At 44.0% G+C, this 12,500-nt stretch overlaps 1 protein-coding gene across 13 annotated transcripts in view; it reads right to left on the bottom strand.

Annotated features, from left to right (window-relative positions):
- Positions 1–2,282: 2,282 nt before the first annotated feature.
- The window catches only part of GLYR1 (glyoxylate reductase 1 homolog), a 44,348-nt gene continuing 34,130 nt past the window's right edge, over positions 2,283–12,500 (bottom strand). For 8 of the 13 annotated variants that reach the window (XM_082199151.1, XM_082199160.1, XM_082199157.1 and 5 more), the window contains 6 exons: positions 12,205–12,315; positions 9,790–9,891; positions 8,920–9,082; positions 7,559–7,738; positions 6,909–7,033; positions 2,283–5,913 (listed from right to left, as the gene is read on the bottom strand). In XM_082199151.1, the coding sequence (XP_082055277.1) occupies positions 5,839–5,913; positions 6,909–7,033; positions 7,559–7,738; positions 8,920–9,082; positions 9,790–9,891; positions 12,205–12,315 (756 nt within the window). In that variant the 3' untranslated portion in view covers positions 2,283–5,838. The remainder of the gene's footprint in view (positions 5,914–6,908; positions 7,034–7,558; positions 7,739–8,919; positions 9,083–9,789; positions 9,892–12,204; positions 12,316–12,500) is intronic. The other 5 variants (XM_082199158.1, XM_082199153.1, XR_014213591.1 and 2 more) reach the window with 4 other exon arrangements.

Raw genomic sequence — 12,500 nt, 5'->3', positions numbered from 1 at the left:
ATGCACACGAAAGCTCACACCAATGAAACTTAGTTGGTCTCTAAGGTGCTACTGGAAGGATTTTTTTTTTTTTTTTGTTTCGACTGGGGTCCTTCAGTTTTCACCGGAATTTCAGGGTGATAGTGGTATAAAGACTATATAGTGTGTTTTATCTCTACGTTTTAAAAACTGAAGCCTAGCAACCTGGAAGTCAGGCGACACATGTATTTCTGCTTTCCTACCTTTTCCAGCTTCTGAGGGTTGTGGCGTCATAGAGCCTAGTGACGTAATAAAGCAGGCTAGTCCGCCCAAGCGTTTTTTGGGGGCGTAGAAGGAGCATTGTGAAAACAACCAAGGGCAGATAATGTGAAATCCACCAATTTTAATGTATATACTATATTAAACTGTATCTAAGGGATATAAAGATAAGAGTACTGTACAATTCTCTTTTGTTTCCAAAGTGGAGAGTTATGTGCTGGTCAAAACGACATTACTGTACTCACAACCAAGGAGACAGAAAAAACCCTGATGACTGAGCATGCTCAGTAGCCATGGAGTAGTAATTGACTGTGCTCGAAAACAGCCACAGAAAGGGGAGGGGCATGGAATGGAAAATCCTGAAAAAGACATAGCTGGATAGAACTCGAGCAGGCACATTCCATCCTGCAACACACCAAATATAATTCAGATTAATATTGTAAACTAGCACTTCTTTGATTGGCATTATGTTCCCAGTGAAATGTTACCATAAATTCTTCAGCTTAAGCTTTCCTTCTGTTTATATCCCACCTTTCTTTCCCAAGGTTGGGAGATAGTGACTGGCCCAATGTCACCCAAATTAGTTTTATGGTTGAGAAGGTACCTGCATCAAAGCTCTCCATATAACCACAACAGCAAGCAACTTTCATTCCCAATGCTATTTGAAATAGAAAGCTATGTTTACTGACATGATTTATCATACTGTGAAGTTATTTTTCTATAGTGTATAGCAGAAATTCGCTTCCAAAGACTTCCCCTCTGAAGCAGTTTAGTTTTTCAGGGAAATGGATACTCTCATTCTTGTAGTATTAAACAAGTTGATGTTTAATACTAAAGATAAACAAGTTGTATGCCTAAACAGAACCCCCATATTTAAATATTTACACAAAACAAAACTTTGTGCTAAAGCTGGCCTCTTCCAGTTCAAAACATATCCAACCTGTTTGGGTAGCAATGTCTTAAAGGAGGGAAACAGGAAATTCTTGCTTCCTACTTTGCTGCAGCACACAAAAATCATTGTGTAGCCAAACAGACATATGCATTAACAATCCCAAAAGCCAAAGGTAGGCAATTCTTCTCATTAGGATCAACTAGCCAAGTCATTTTATTATGGTCAATAACCAGTATTAAGACAAAGATACCAATTACAAAATTATAAAACTCCAGACAAAATAAGATGTAAAATCACATATAAACAAGCAGTTCTAGGTGGTCGTTTATATCAGAAAGGAATCCTTCTGATCTAGGGATATCCATCGTAGAACCCACTAAAACACCAGAATTTCATGTCCTCCTGAACTCTTTTGGCTTAAGAACCCCCCAAGGTAGAAAGCAGCCTGCAGCTAGAAACAGAAGGGGAAGGGCCATAGCTCAGAGTATAGTATCAACTTTGCATGCAGCAGGTCTCAGGTTCAATCTCCAGGTAGGGCTGGGAGGGAATCTCATTTGAAACGCCAGAGAGCCACCACTAGTCAGTGCAGACAGTATTGTGGCAAGATGCTCTGGTGATCTCACTCCATATAAGGCAGCTTCCTTTGAAAAAGAGCACCTGCCGTGTCTAGAGCAAAGCTGTTGTCTGTCACTCTTGAATGACACTGCTAGATTGCTCTTTTAAGTCCTTCAAGCCTAGTTCTGTATACTCTGACTGGCAGAGGCTCTCCAGAGTGTCTCTCCCCAGCACTACCTGGAGATTTCAGGGATTGAACCTGGGACTTTCGGCATGCAAAGCAGATACTCTTAACATTATTCAGAAAACACAGCAGTTCTAGAGCTGACAGAGGAAAAAAAGAGTAGGAAAATGGAAACAACTTTAACTGGGTTGTCTTGCAACAGACAGGAAGAAAAACTGCCTGTCATTATGGGATCTGAGTGTATAAAAGTGTGATGTGTATCTTCAGTTTTAATACAGGAAAAACATAACATTGTGCTCTATGAATCAAAAGTAAGGGGAATGTTAGGCTTAACATATTTCTTTTGATTTAATGGCTGGTGAAGGAGAGAAAAGAGAATATTGGTGGGGAGAGGTTAGAAACAGACAAGTAACATTGTGTTACCAAGAAAGGTTTTATTTCTTTTTGCCAGTAGCTTTGTTAATTGCACAAGAAAAAAAAATCATTTCTTCTGTTTTTGCCATTTAATCATCACCACACATCCTATTCTGAATGACAAACGTTAATTAAAAACAAGGCAAAAAATTAAAAAAAAATTCACAACCTTAATTAACTATAGATCGGTCATTGAAGGAGAGGGAATTAAAAGAAATCTGCTTTTTCTTACAAGCTTTCCACAAGTGTCACATTTTTTTTCTCTTTAAAAAGGAAGGATCCAAAATAAAAAGCAATTGCTAAAACAGAAATCCCCATTAAAAAGTAACTTTACAGTATTGTCAACAATATTAAGACAACAATGACCAAGCCAGTTCAATCACACAGTCTTGTAATCCAAGCTTCCCCTCCTGCAACATCAACAGCTGGAATCTGAAGGGACCCACAAAAAAAGGATTTTGGAGAAATTGGCTCCTGAAGGTGAGAAACTGAATAGAATGTATAGCGAGTCTTGCGGCCCCTTAAAAAAACCACCACAAATATATTGTGGCATAAAACCTGTGGGCCATAGCACACTTCTGACCCATGAAAGTTTATGCCACAATAAAAGCTTTAAGGCACCACAACTCGCTCCCATTTTGCTGCAAGAAATGAAGGCGGCTATTCTTCTGAAGTGGCATTTGAGACTGCAGAGTGCTCGGCCCACCCTTGGCTTCTATCTGAGAGTGTTCTCGGCTGTTCTTGGTTTATCAGTAACTGTAGAGTCCTGCAGGAAGAACCACACCCGCTAGCAGATCTTTATTCTCCTTGCCAAAGAAGCCACAAGATAGGCCTTCAATACAAGGGGTTACAGTTCTCTGTTACTCCTACACCCAGCCTAGTTTGGATTTTTCGCTCCAAGGCAAAATAAAGTGTACTGAAGTCTGCTGTTTCTGTTTACACCTTTTAAAGTTTTCTGAAGACAGCCTTTATCACAAGATTAAGATATCCCCCACACACACCCTGGACCTCTTTGGGATAGTATCTTAAGATCCTTGCAACTACTTCTATCATTTATAAATCACGCCATGTGAAGACTGCAAAGTATGTCCTCCAAAATTAAACTGCTCTTTCTGCAAGATCCTAAGCTGTCTGAGCAGGATCCAACAGGGAATCCATAAACTCACAACTGTTGTGTGCTCATTTCCACCGCTCATCAAGATAAAATTTCAGCACAGGGCACAGTAGCAGTCTCTGATGGCTATCTATGGCCAGAGATCACACAAGCAGGAATGGAAGACCCTAGGGAGAGAAGGCTTCCTCAACCTGGTACTCTCCAGAAGATTTTGACTAATTCCCATCATGATGGCTGGAGCTGATGGGAGCTGTAGTGCAAAACACCAGGAAGGCATCAGTTTGAGGAAGGCTGCACCAGAGGAACACTTAACTGGTTCTGTTTCCTTTCCCAGGCCGACTGCTAAAATACCACAGAAGTAACAAGCAACTAGAGGAGTGTGGCTTTCATTTTTGTACTGGATCTACAAACATGAAGGTCCTGATCAAGGTAACGTCCTGGTCCATGTGGTATATTCACTACAAAATGTAAGTACGGATTACTGTGCAGACTGGGTCTGTGCATATTAGGGCTCTACAGCTGCAGGACACCCATGGAAAATGTGAAATCTGATGTGTGAACAGCAAGGGGTGTCCATCCTGCTGCTTTCCAAGTGTGAACACGGGATTCTCTTCCAAGACTAACACTGAGTTGATGTACTTAAGACATGGGGGCATTTTCTCTGCTATTTGTACGGCACCCACTTTGTATATCCTTGTATTCCATTTTGAAAGTTCAGGAGCTGCCAGAGAGAACTAAGGACTGTTCATTTGACACCAGCCATTTTTCACATGGAAGCATGTGGTCAAGTTCTGTTGGGCTCAAAAGCTCACCCTCCCTCAACGGCAGCTCTGGTTGATTCAAATAGATTTATTTGAATTCTCTGGGACCCTACTTGACTTCCAGTGAGACCCAGCATGGTAAATGGCCTCAACAACTGGAGCCATTTCCCACTTCCCTTTACTAGGTTATTTCCAAAGCATGGGTACTTGGCCAATCTGCTGGAGCACTCACAACTTCACCAACAGATGACAGCATATCAATTCAAAGTTTGTTGTCACTGCCATTCATGAAAGCAGAGTTTATTAGGCTGTATTAAAGTTCTTGCCAACAAATAGGCATATTTCCTCCACTTTTACAGAAAGGGAAACATGGAAGTCAAGATTCTGCGTTTAGATTTTGGGTCTTCCTGAAGCCACTTTCTCTTACCTTGCCCTATGGCTCTCTGGCAATATGAGAAGAATCCTAATAATCTTTGCCAACACTAACAGCCACAGAAGATCGGGTGCGTGCACACTGTGCATGCTCTCAGGACATAAAACCAAAGGAAGACCCCAAAGTTTCTACTTTCGCTCTTTAAAACACATCCCAGTTCATTTTCTGAATTATAAAAAGCAATAGGGTTTTACAGCAATATTCAAGACTGGATTAACCTTTTGGGAACTGGAGTCTTTTAAAAATCAACAATGGGGAATCTGTGCCCTCCAGATGCTGGGGGACAAAAATCCCTTTGTTCCAAGACTGCCTTGGATTTGGAGTTCAACAATGCTTGGAAAGCCAAAGGCTGTTCTAAATGCATTTGGCATATCCAAGTGCCACAGGCATATGCTAGATCCTGTGTACATTAAAAACTAAGCTGTCTGAATGGGAAGGGCCATGGATGGAGCCTGTTTTGGTTCTCGTAACTAATTCCACTGAGATACTGAGGTGGGGAATATCCGAAACTACAATGCTAATTTTAGCCCTGTCGCCTTCTTGATTGTGACTGCTTTCCTCCTAGGAAAAAAAAGAGGAGCCAGGTTCTCAGGGTCTAGACCAGGTGTGGGAAATCTCTGGCCCTCCAGATGTTGCTGAACGACAACTCCCATCACGACTGGGCCACTGATCTTGCTTGTGGAAGCTGTAGTGCATCAGCATCTAGAGGGCCTGAGATTGAGCCACCCAGGTTTCACAGGCAGGTGAGACAGCCTTCTTTCAATTGTCCCTAGTGCATAAGAGAGGACAATGAACACATTACCCACAGCAAATAAGTGAAACAGCAGTTAAAAACAAACAAACAACCTCTTGAGGACACTGGTACAAAAGTGAACACCAGAAGAAGCCAAGCAGCAGACTTCCTGGCAAGAGTCACCTCAGGGTTTGAGATGACCTGCAGCCAATTCCATTCTGTGACTCCGAGAATGTGGTATAATTTGTTGTCAAGAAGGCAATGATCCAAGCCCTTTCCCTCCTACTCTTGCTGCTGCTGGCACAGGAAGGCTTGCTGTAGAATCTGCCCTTGTGGCAGATCCCAGGAGAGTTTTTGTATTTTAAAAAAGGAAAAACAATTGAGGAGAGGTGGGGGGAAGAAAAAGAGAGAGAGAGACAGAGAGACAGAGATGGACTGGTCCAGAGTTAAAACCCAGTATTCATCATCATCATCATCATAATTAATAATCATGGTATTAACAAGAATGGGGTAGCCTAGTGGATATAGGCCCTGTACACAGCAGACATGTCATTGTCAGATTGGTCCAATGCTTTTGCTCGTTTGTAGACCTGAAGAAAGAGAAAGGCAATAAGAGAGCAGTCCTTTCAGAAAGCAAGTATTCTCACAATACTATTGGTTTCCCACTAGAATACAGAACTGCCTCAGCAATATCTATAAACACTTCCCTTCAAGGAATGCTATGTGAGGTGGGGAATTGGGGTCACAGCCAGCACCTATGTGTAGCTCACTATGAGGAAAAGCCTGCTGGTCATAATTAGCCCCAACAAAGCTTCCCCCCACAGGAAAGACGATACTGTGTCATGTAAAATAGCCAAAATATTCCATTAAAATATAAACTTTCAACAGCCATAAGCAGTATTAAATCACCAAACTCTAAACCAGGATGGGCAACCTGTGGCCTTCCAGATGTTGTTAGACTTCAGGCCTGCCAAGCATGGCCAGGGATGATGGGAGTTGAACAACAAATGTTCTACAGGTTTAATTTTAACCATGAGAAGCCAAGGCAAACAAAAATGTTTTACAATGCTTTGAAAAAATGGCTGAACCCCAGAGGACTTGGCAAATCAAGGGAAGAGTGTCATAATCAAGGGGCACCATCAAGATCACCTCCGTATAAGTGCCTGCTGGCTTTTAAAAAAAGGTGTGTGTATGGAATTATCAAGAAGATCAGGGTTTAAGAAGTCTGCTTGACATGGCAAGTGTGCAGATGTGAAGGCCCATTAAAAATAGGTGGGAAAAATGGTCGTTTCCCATCCACCTCTTTTCCCCAGCCATCACTTATAAGTGTGATGCATCCCTCTGGCAAGGATGGTGGGTGGTCCAGCCTATTTCCAAATTTTGAAGCTAAGGAGGGTGGGAGTCCTTTGCCAGTGAGCCATACCTCCAAAGTTGGAAGACTGGGGGCTGCGTGGCCAAGGCACCCAAAGAGGCTTGACCATGCAGGGCCAAAGTGGCAACTCCCCTGACCTTTACAAAAGGGGTATCAGGAGCTCTCCTAAAGATGGAACTGGAGAAAGAGAGGAGGCCTGGGCAGCACACATACCTCATTGGCTGCAGCTGCCATGGGAGTTGGGTGGTTAACAGAATCGCCTAGTGCAATGGCTAATCTGAGATCCTTCTGGATGTATTTCAGGTAGAAATCTGGTTTAAAATTTCCTTGCAGGATGTCTGGAAAAAAGAAAAGAAACAAAACCCCAGGTACATTTCACATTCCACTTTCCCAGCTGCTGACTTGCTTTGTCTCTTCCCTTGCAGATTTCACTAGTGCCAGAATCAAACTGATCCTGCTTAAAGACGTCAAGTAGAGTGAGATTGCTACTCTAAAAGTGACCTTCAAGGCAGATATCTTTCCTAACCCTCCTTTTGGTGACAAAACCTAGGATACTGCTAAACTGTGACCCTCCCCCAAACATGGACTTCCTGTATCACCCCATATTTTTAAAAGCCTGGCTGTGAAGACAGATGAAGTAGCAACAAGCATGCAATGTTCAGTAGATAAAATCTTTGGCTTGGATGTGGGAGTGTGAATTTGCAGCAAATCCATCCTACACTACACTAATGGAACAGTGAATCCAGAAGCAATGCTTATCTCCTCTCCCCCACTCTTTGAACCCCACTATGCAAGTGTTTGGTGACACTTAAAAAGAGATACTAGCTTTCTGGTTAAGAAGGAAAGATGGGAGAGAACTTTACTTTGGCACTTCTGGTCCAAGAAGATGCTGGCGAGCTGTCCCTGGTTGAGGATATCCAGAAGAGTCTGCTGCGACTGACCAGTCACTTGAGCCAGAGTTAGTCCTTCTGCTATTGTGGCCATGAAGCTTCCTTGGACCATATTCACAATGAGCATCATCTTGGCAGCGTTGCCCACTTCCCCTGTGAGAGAGGCACACACTGTTGGACAGCTCTATATAAGGAAAAAAACAAGAACCTGCACCAAGCCCACTGACATCTAAGCCGTTCTGAAAGACACCCAGTGAAAGCAACTATATCTTCTGTTTGGGGTGGGCGGGCTGAATCCCTAATATGAATGCGTGCATGACAGCAACCTGGAAGCGGCCAGAAAAGGGGGCATAACAGGGGTGGGAGCATAGTGGGCTTATGTGTGCGCCGCAGTTGTGCACATGACTCCTTACACCAGTGTTTCCCAAACGTTTTTGGGCAACGGCACACCTGTTTACCGGAAAAAAATCTCGCGGCACACCACCATTAAAGCCCCGCGCCGTGGCGTCAGCGCGCAGCGTCACGCCGGGAGGGACGCACAAAAGTGAACGTTTTTTCCCTTCCTCTTGCCGGGGTGGGAGGAGGCAGCAGAGCGAGGGACTGAGGGACGGCGGCAGCTGAGGCGGTGGCGGCTGTTGTGGTGGTGGCGGCGATAGCGGGCGGAGGAGGAGCCGTCGCCGGGAGTTGCTGCTGCTGCTGTTGCTGCTGCTGCCCGGACATGCCGGCCTCCTCCTCCTCCACTGTCTCGCGCTCCTCCCTTTTGCGCGCGCTGCCCCACCGCTCGGCACCACCACCGCGGAACCGCCCCCAGCTCGACGCGGATCCTCGCCGCCGCCGCCTCTCGCCGCCCGACTCGCCCGCCTCCCTCCCACGGCACACCAGCCGGTGTCTCACGGCACACTAGTGTGCCGCGGAACACCGGTTGGGAAACACTGCCTTACACAACCCTTCTGCAAATCAGGGGTTGCCTGTATCACTGCTTCAGAGAGACTCTGGATTCCAAAACAATTTTTTGACCACACAGTTTTATGTTCTCTTGCCTAAACTTGCTGAGGGGAGACTCACCTTCCTATTCCACCTCTCAGAATGGAGATACTGATAGCAAGGGTGGGCAACATGGTGCCCTACAGATCAACTCCTGATTACTGGCCATCAGCTGGCCTGGAGCTGCTGGGAATTTTAGTTGAACAACAGTGTGGAGGACCACAGATTGCCCATCCTTACTATACAAATCGAGGCACCCTAAAGCCAACTTAATTCAGTGGGCTTAAACTCTATTCTGCCTATGATCAGCCTACTATGATTCTCTTCAGCTCTGGGATGGAAGGTATTACCTAGAAAAAAAGAGGTTTTCCCCATTGCTTGGAAACAACTACTGCAGTCTTCATATAAGCCCCTGTCACCGGCAGCTAATATCACCAGCATGCCATCGTTAGAGAGTTGCTGGTTCCCTGAAACTGGTGCCTCCAGGAAGCGACCACCCCTGGATACGATCACCTGGAAGAAATGAGAAGACATGTCCCAATTACATACACATGGGGCACACACATACTGCACCAACCAAGAGGTCAAAGAGGAAAGCTACACCCTGAAAACCATCAGGAATTACAGGAAACCCCAAACACCTATTAATGACAGGAGCACCCATGAACTCCCTCTAGCTATTGGGATAATCTGCTGTGGTGACACTGAAGTTGAAAACACCACATATATTGGCTAATGTTGAGTATGTCAGCAAGAGACTATTGACAGCGCAGCTACTTTTGAGGGAACTGAAAGGTCACATCAATTTAGGGGCAGCCAACTTGGTGCCGTCCAGTTGTTCGTGGACTCCAACAGTATCTGGAGGGCACCACACTGGCTACCATTTCTTTAGATCGAAGAAAAAGTTCAGAGATCCTAAGGACAGTAGGCATGTGCATGTGTGTGCAAAAGGGCATACAGTTTGCAAGAAGGAAATGGAGACATGGAACTTTAGAGAACGTGGTACAGGGAGATGAGGCAGACTTTCACAAATCATTTGAATCAAAAATCCGAATCTCTGGTTACAGGTCTCAATTTTTAGTAAGCTTGCAAATTGCCTGGCTCTTTTAAGGCAGAATTTGCATGTAGCAGAAAAAGAGTGAATGAACACCATCCTGAAGGAGAGCTAACCCTATTACATGATTTAAAATAACACCAGGCACTCAGTTTGCAATGCTTACCTGAGCCAGTTCTGTAACAGTGTCTGCATCCACGGTGGACATGTCCACGTAGCACTTTCCTGGACGTATACCCTGGAGCACTCCACTAGGACCAAGCACCAGCTGTGGGAATAGAAGAGCGCCAGAGCAATAGGGTGTCTGCAAAGGAAATCCACCTGTGCCAATGCTAAAGGGCCTCCTGCTAACAATCTCTGCACAAGGGCTTGCTGAAAGTGCCTACATGACTTGAGTGGCCTCAACATTATTTACCTTGTAGGATGCTGCTGCTCACTTTAGACAGAGGATAGTTTTAAGGAAGCTCTAACAAAGGATCAGGAAGATGATGGCATTACTGCCTTAGGCTACATTTTCTCTCTATCTTGGATAAGGGATGTCTGGTTGAAGCTCCATTAGGATGTGTTACTATCTGCAGTTCCAGGCAGAGGGGAGGAACTGGACCACACAGAAATAAGACTAGTTTCTCACAGCCGAGCATGCGCACAAATCTGCAGTGCTATACTGTAGCACCTGCATAAAACAGAAACTCAAAAGGAATCCAAAATTCATGCAGCCCAACTTCTTACTCAAGGATGAAACCTCCCATTCTATTAACTTCACAGCCTTGCAGTTACATATATATAAAACAGCAAGGGTAAGACTTGGTTTATTGTGTTGACATTGTAGGGCTCTGGATGGGTGCTGGTTATGACAGCAGGCCATTTTAAATGATATAGGGAGGGAAAATCCTTTTTAAAAAAGGTAGCAGATGAAGAGTTGCCTAACTCCTGGGCTAGATGGACTTGGTCTGACCTGGCACAATGGTAGCTTCTTAGGTCCTATTAGGAGGAGCAGATCATACATTTTGTGTTACTCTGCTTCATATACACTCAGCCACACAATTATTTTTGTGTATTTTACTTGTATTGTGCATTGGTTGAGTTGTATGGATAACATGAGCTTAGGTAGGACCCTGGAGCAAAATCACTTAATAAATAGAAAAATATACTTAACTGTGCCAGGGGATTCTCTGCTGCTTTTCTGAGATTTTGCTAAGCACAGATAACAGTTTTTCAAGCCTACTCTTACAGCCACATAAGAGCTACAAAACTTGCAGCACAAGCATTTATTCCACCCTCTATTAGTAGCCTCAGGTTTTAGGATTGTGCTACTGGGAAAGCACACACCAATTAAACTCCATATGACCTCAGCCTTTGAGACCGAGGTTCAAGCTCCACCTCTTGGTGGTCTCATCCAAGTCACTCTCAGCCTCTGTTCCTCAGCTGTAAAATGGGAACAATAGCAACCTCTCACAGGGTTGGCTACAGTTATGGAAAAGTCACAATAAAGTTATCTAAAACATTTTAAACTGTGAAGTGATACAATTTGCTTCTGTGGCTGACTGTGGTTGTCCTATCCCACAGCGCGCACAGTCCTTTATTTGTTTTATATATTGCCTTTAGACTACAGCCTTCAAACAGGATCATGAAAATTATAAACATACACTACATCAGCAACCACACAAAATGAAGAAAACAAAAAGCAAAAGTAACCAGCTCTGCCCAAATCTACTGTGAACTATTCCAGTCATTTGACAGCAAAGCTTTTAGAAGAAGATTAAGCATTTGGGCAGAAAATGTCAACACACAGCTGAAAAGACAGGCTGACCTTGTTCTAAATACTAGAGCCATGTTTTGATACTCTGATCAGTTTCCACCTATGATTTAAAACTGCGAGGCACACCTCACTCTTAATTCTCACAATTTCTGTTCCTAGAACAGCAGCCAGGCTTCCTCCTTGAAACTACCACTACCTCCTATTTCCCCCTTCCCAGTAAAGGCAAGACAACAGTGATGCTTCTGGGCTTTTCCTGCATCCTTCAGCAATTGCATAAGGGAATCCTAGCACACACTTATTCCAACTGAATATTCTGATACTATTCAAATATTCAAATTCTAGCATGTCCACACACACACACACACACACATATATATATATATATATATATATATATATATATATATATGTGTGTGTGTGTGTGTGTTAAGTAAACAGTGAGGAGGGTTAATCAATGTTGCACGGGCCCTCACTGCTATAAGGAGAACAGAATGGAGGATGCCTCCAGTTTACTAATTTTTTCAAGGCACACTTCAGCCTCTCTTGCAGTACACTAGCATGCCCTGATGCACAGTTTGGGAATTACTGTACCAGACAAACTTTTGGGCATCCATTATAGGAAGCTTACAATGAGGAATATGATTTCTGCACTTTCTTGGCTTACAATTAAAGAGCTGCAGAGATTCATGTCTAGAATCAGTGGAGGGATTAATTCATCAGGACTCAGTATATTTTGGAAGAGTTTTTGGTCATGGAAAGTCAGCGCTGTGTACAGCACTGAGAGAAAGGTGAGAGCGTGCAAGAAAAAGAGATAATCCTTACATCCTTGGCTGCCTTTGGATCAGATACGCAGGCGAAAGTGATGTCACAGGTGGAGACCACTTCAGCGGGGGTTCTTCCCAACCTTGCCCCCTCCTGGATGAACAAATCACACTGCAAAAGTCACAGACCCAAATGTAAGAAATGGAAACCACTGAATAATAAAGGTCAAAGCTGGCTTCGCTCTACCAGGGACCCTGATGTGCCCATGGTGAACTGAAGAGGATTGCATTCTGGACCACATTCACATGAACAAAATGAAACAGGGCTAGGCTATTTAGAAGAACCTTGTTTTCTGG

This window comes from Podarcis vaucheri (assembly GCF_965113315.1).
Source record: "Podarcis vaucheri genome assembly, chromosome: 14".
Classification (NCBI taxonomy): domain Eukaryota; kingdom Metazoa; phylum Chordata; class Lepidosauria; order Squamata; family Lacertidae; genus Podarcis; species Podarcis vaucheri.
Note: the sequence above shows the minus strand (reverse complement) of the source record. Positions and strands in the feature narration are given on the sequence as shown.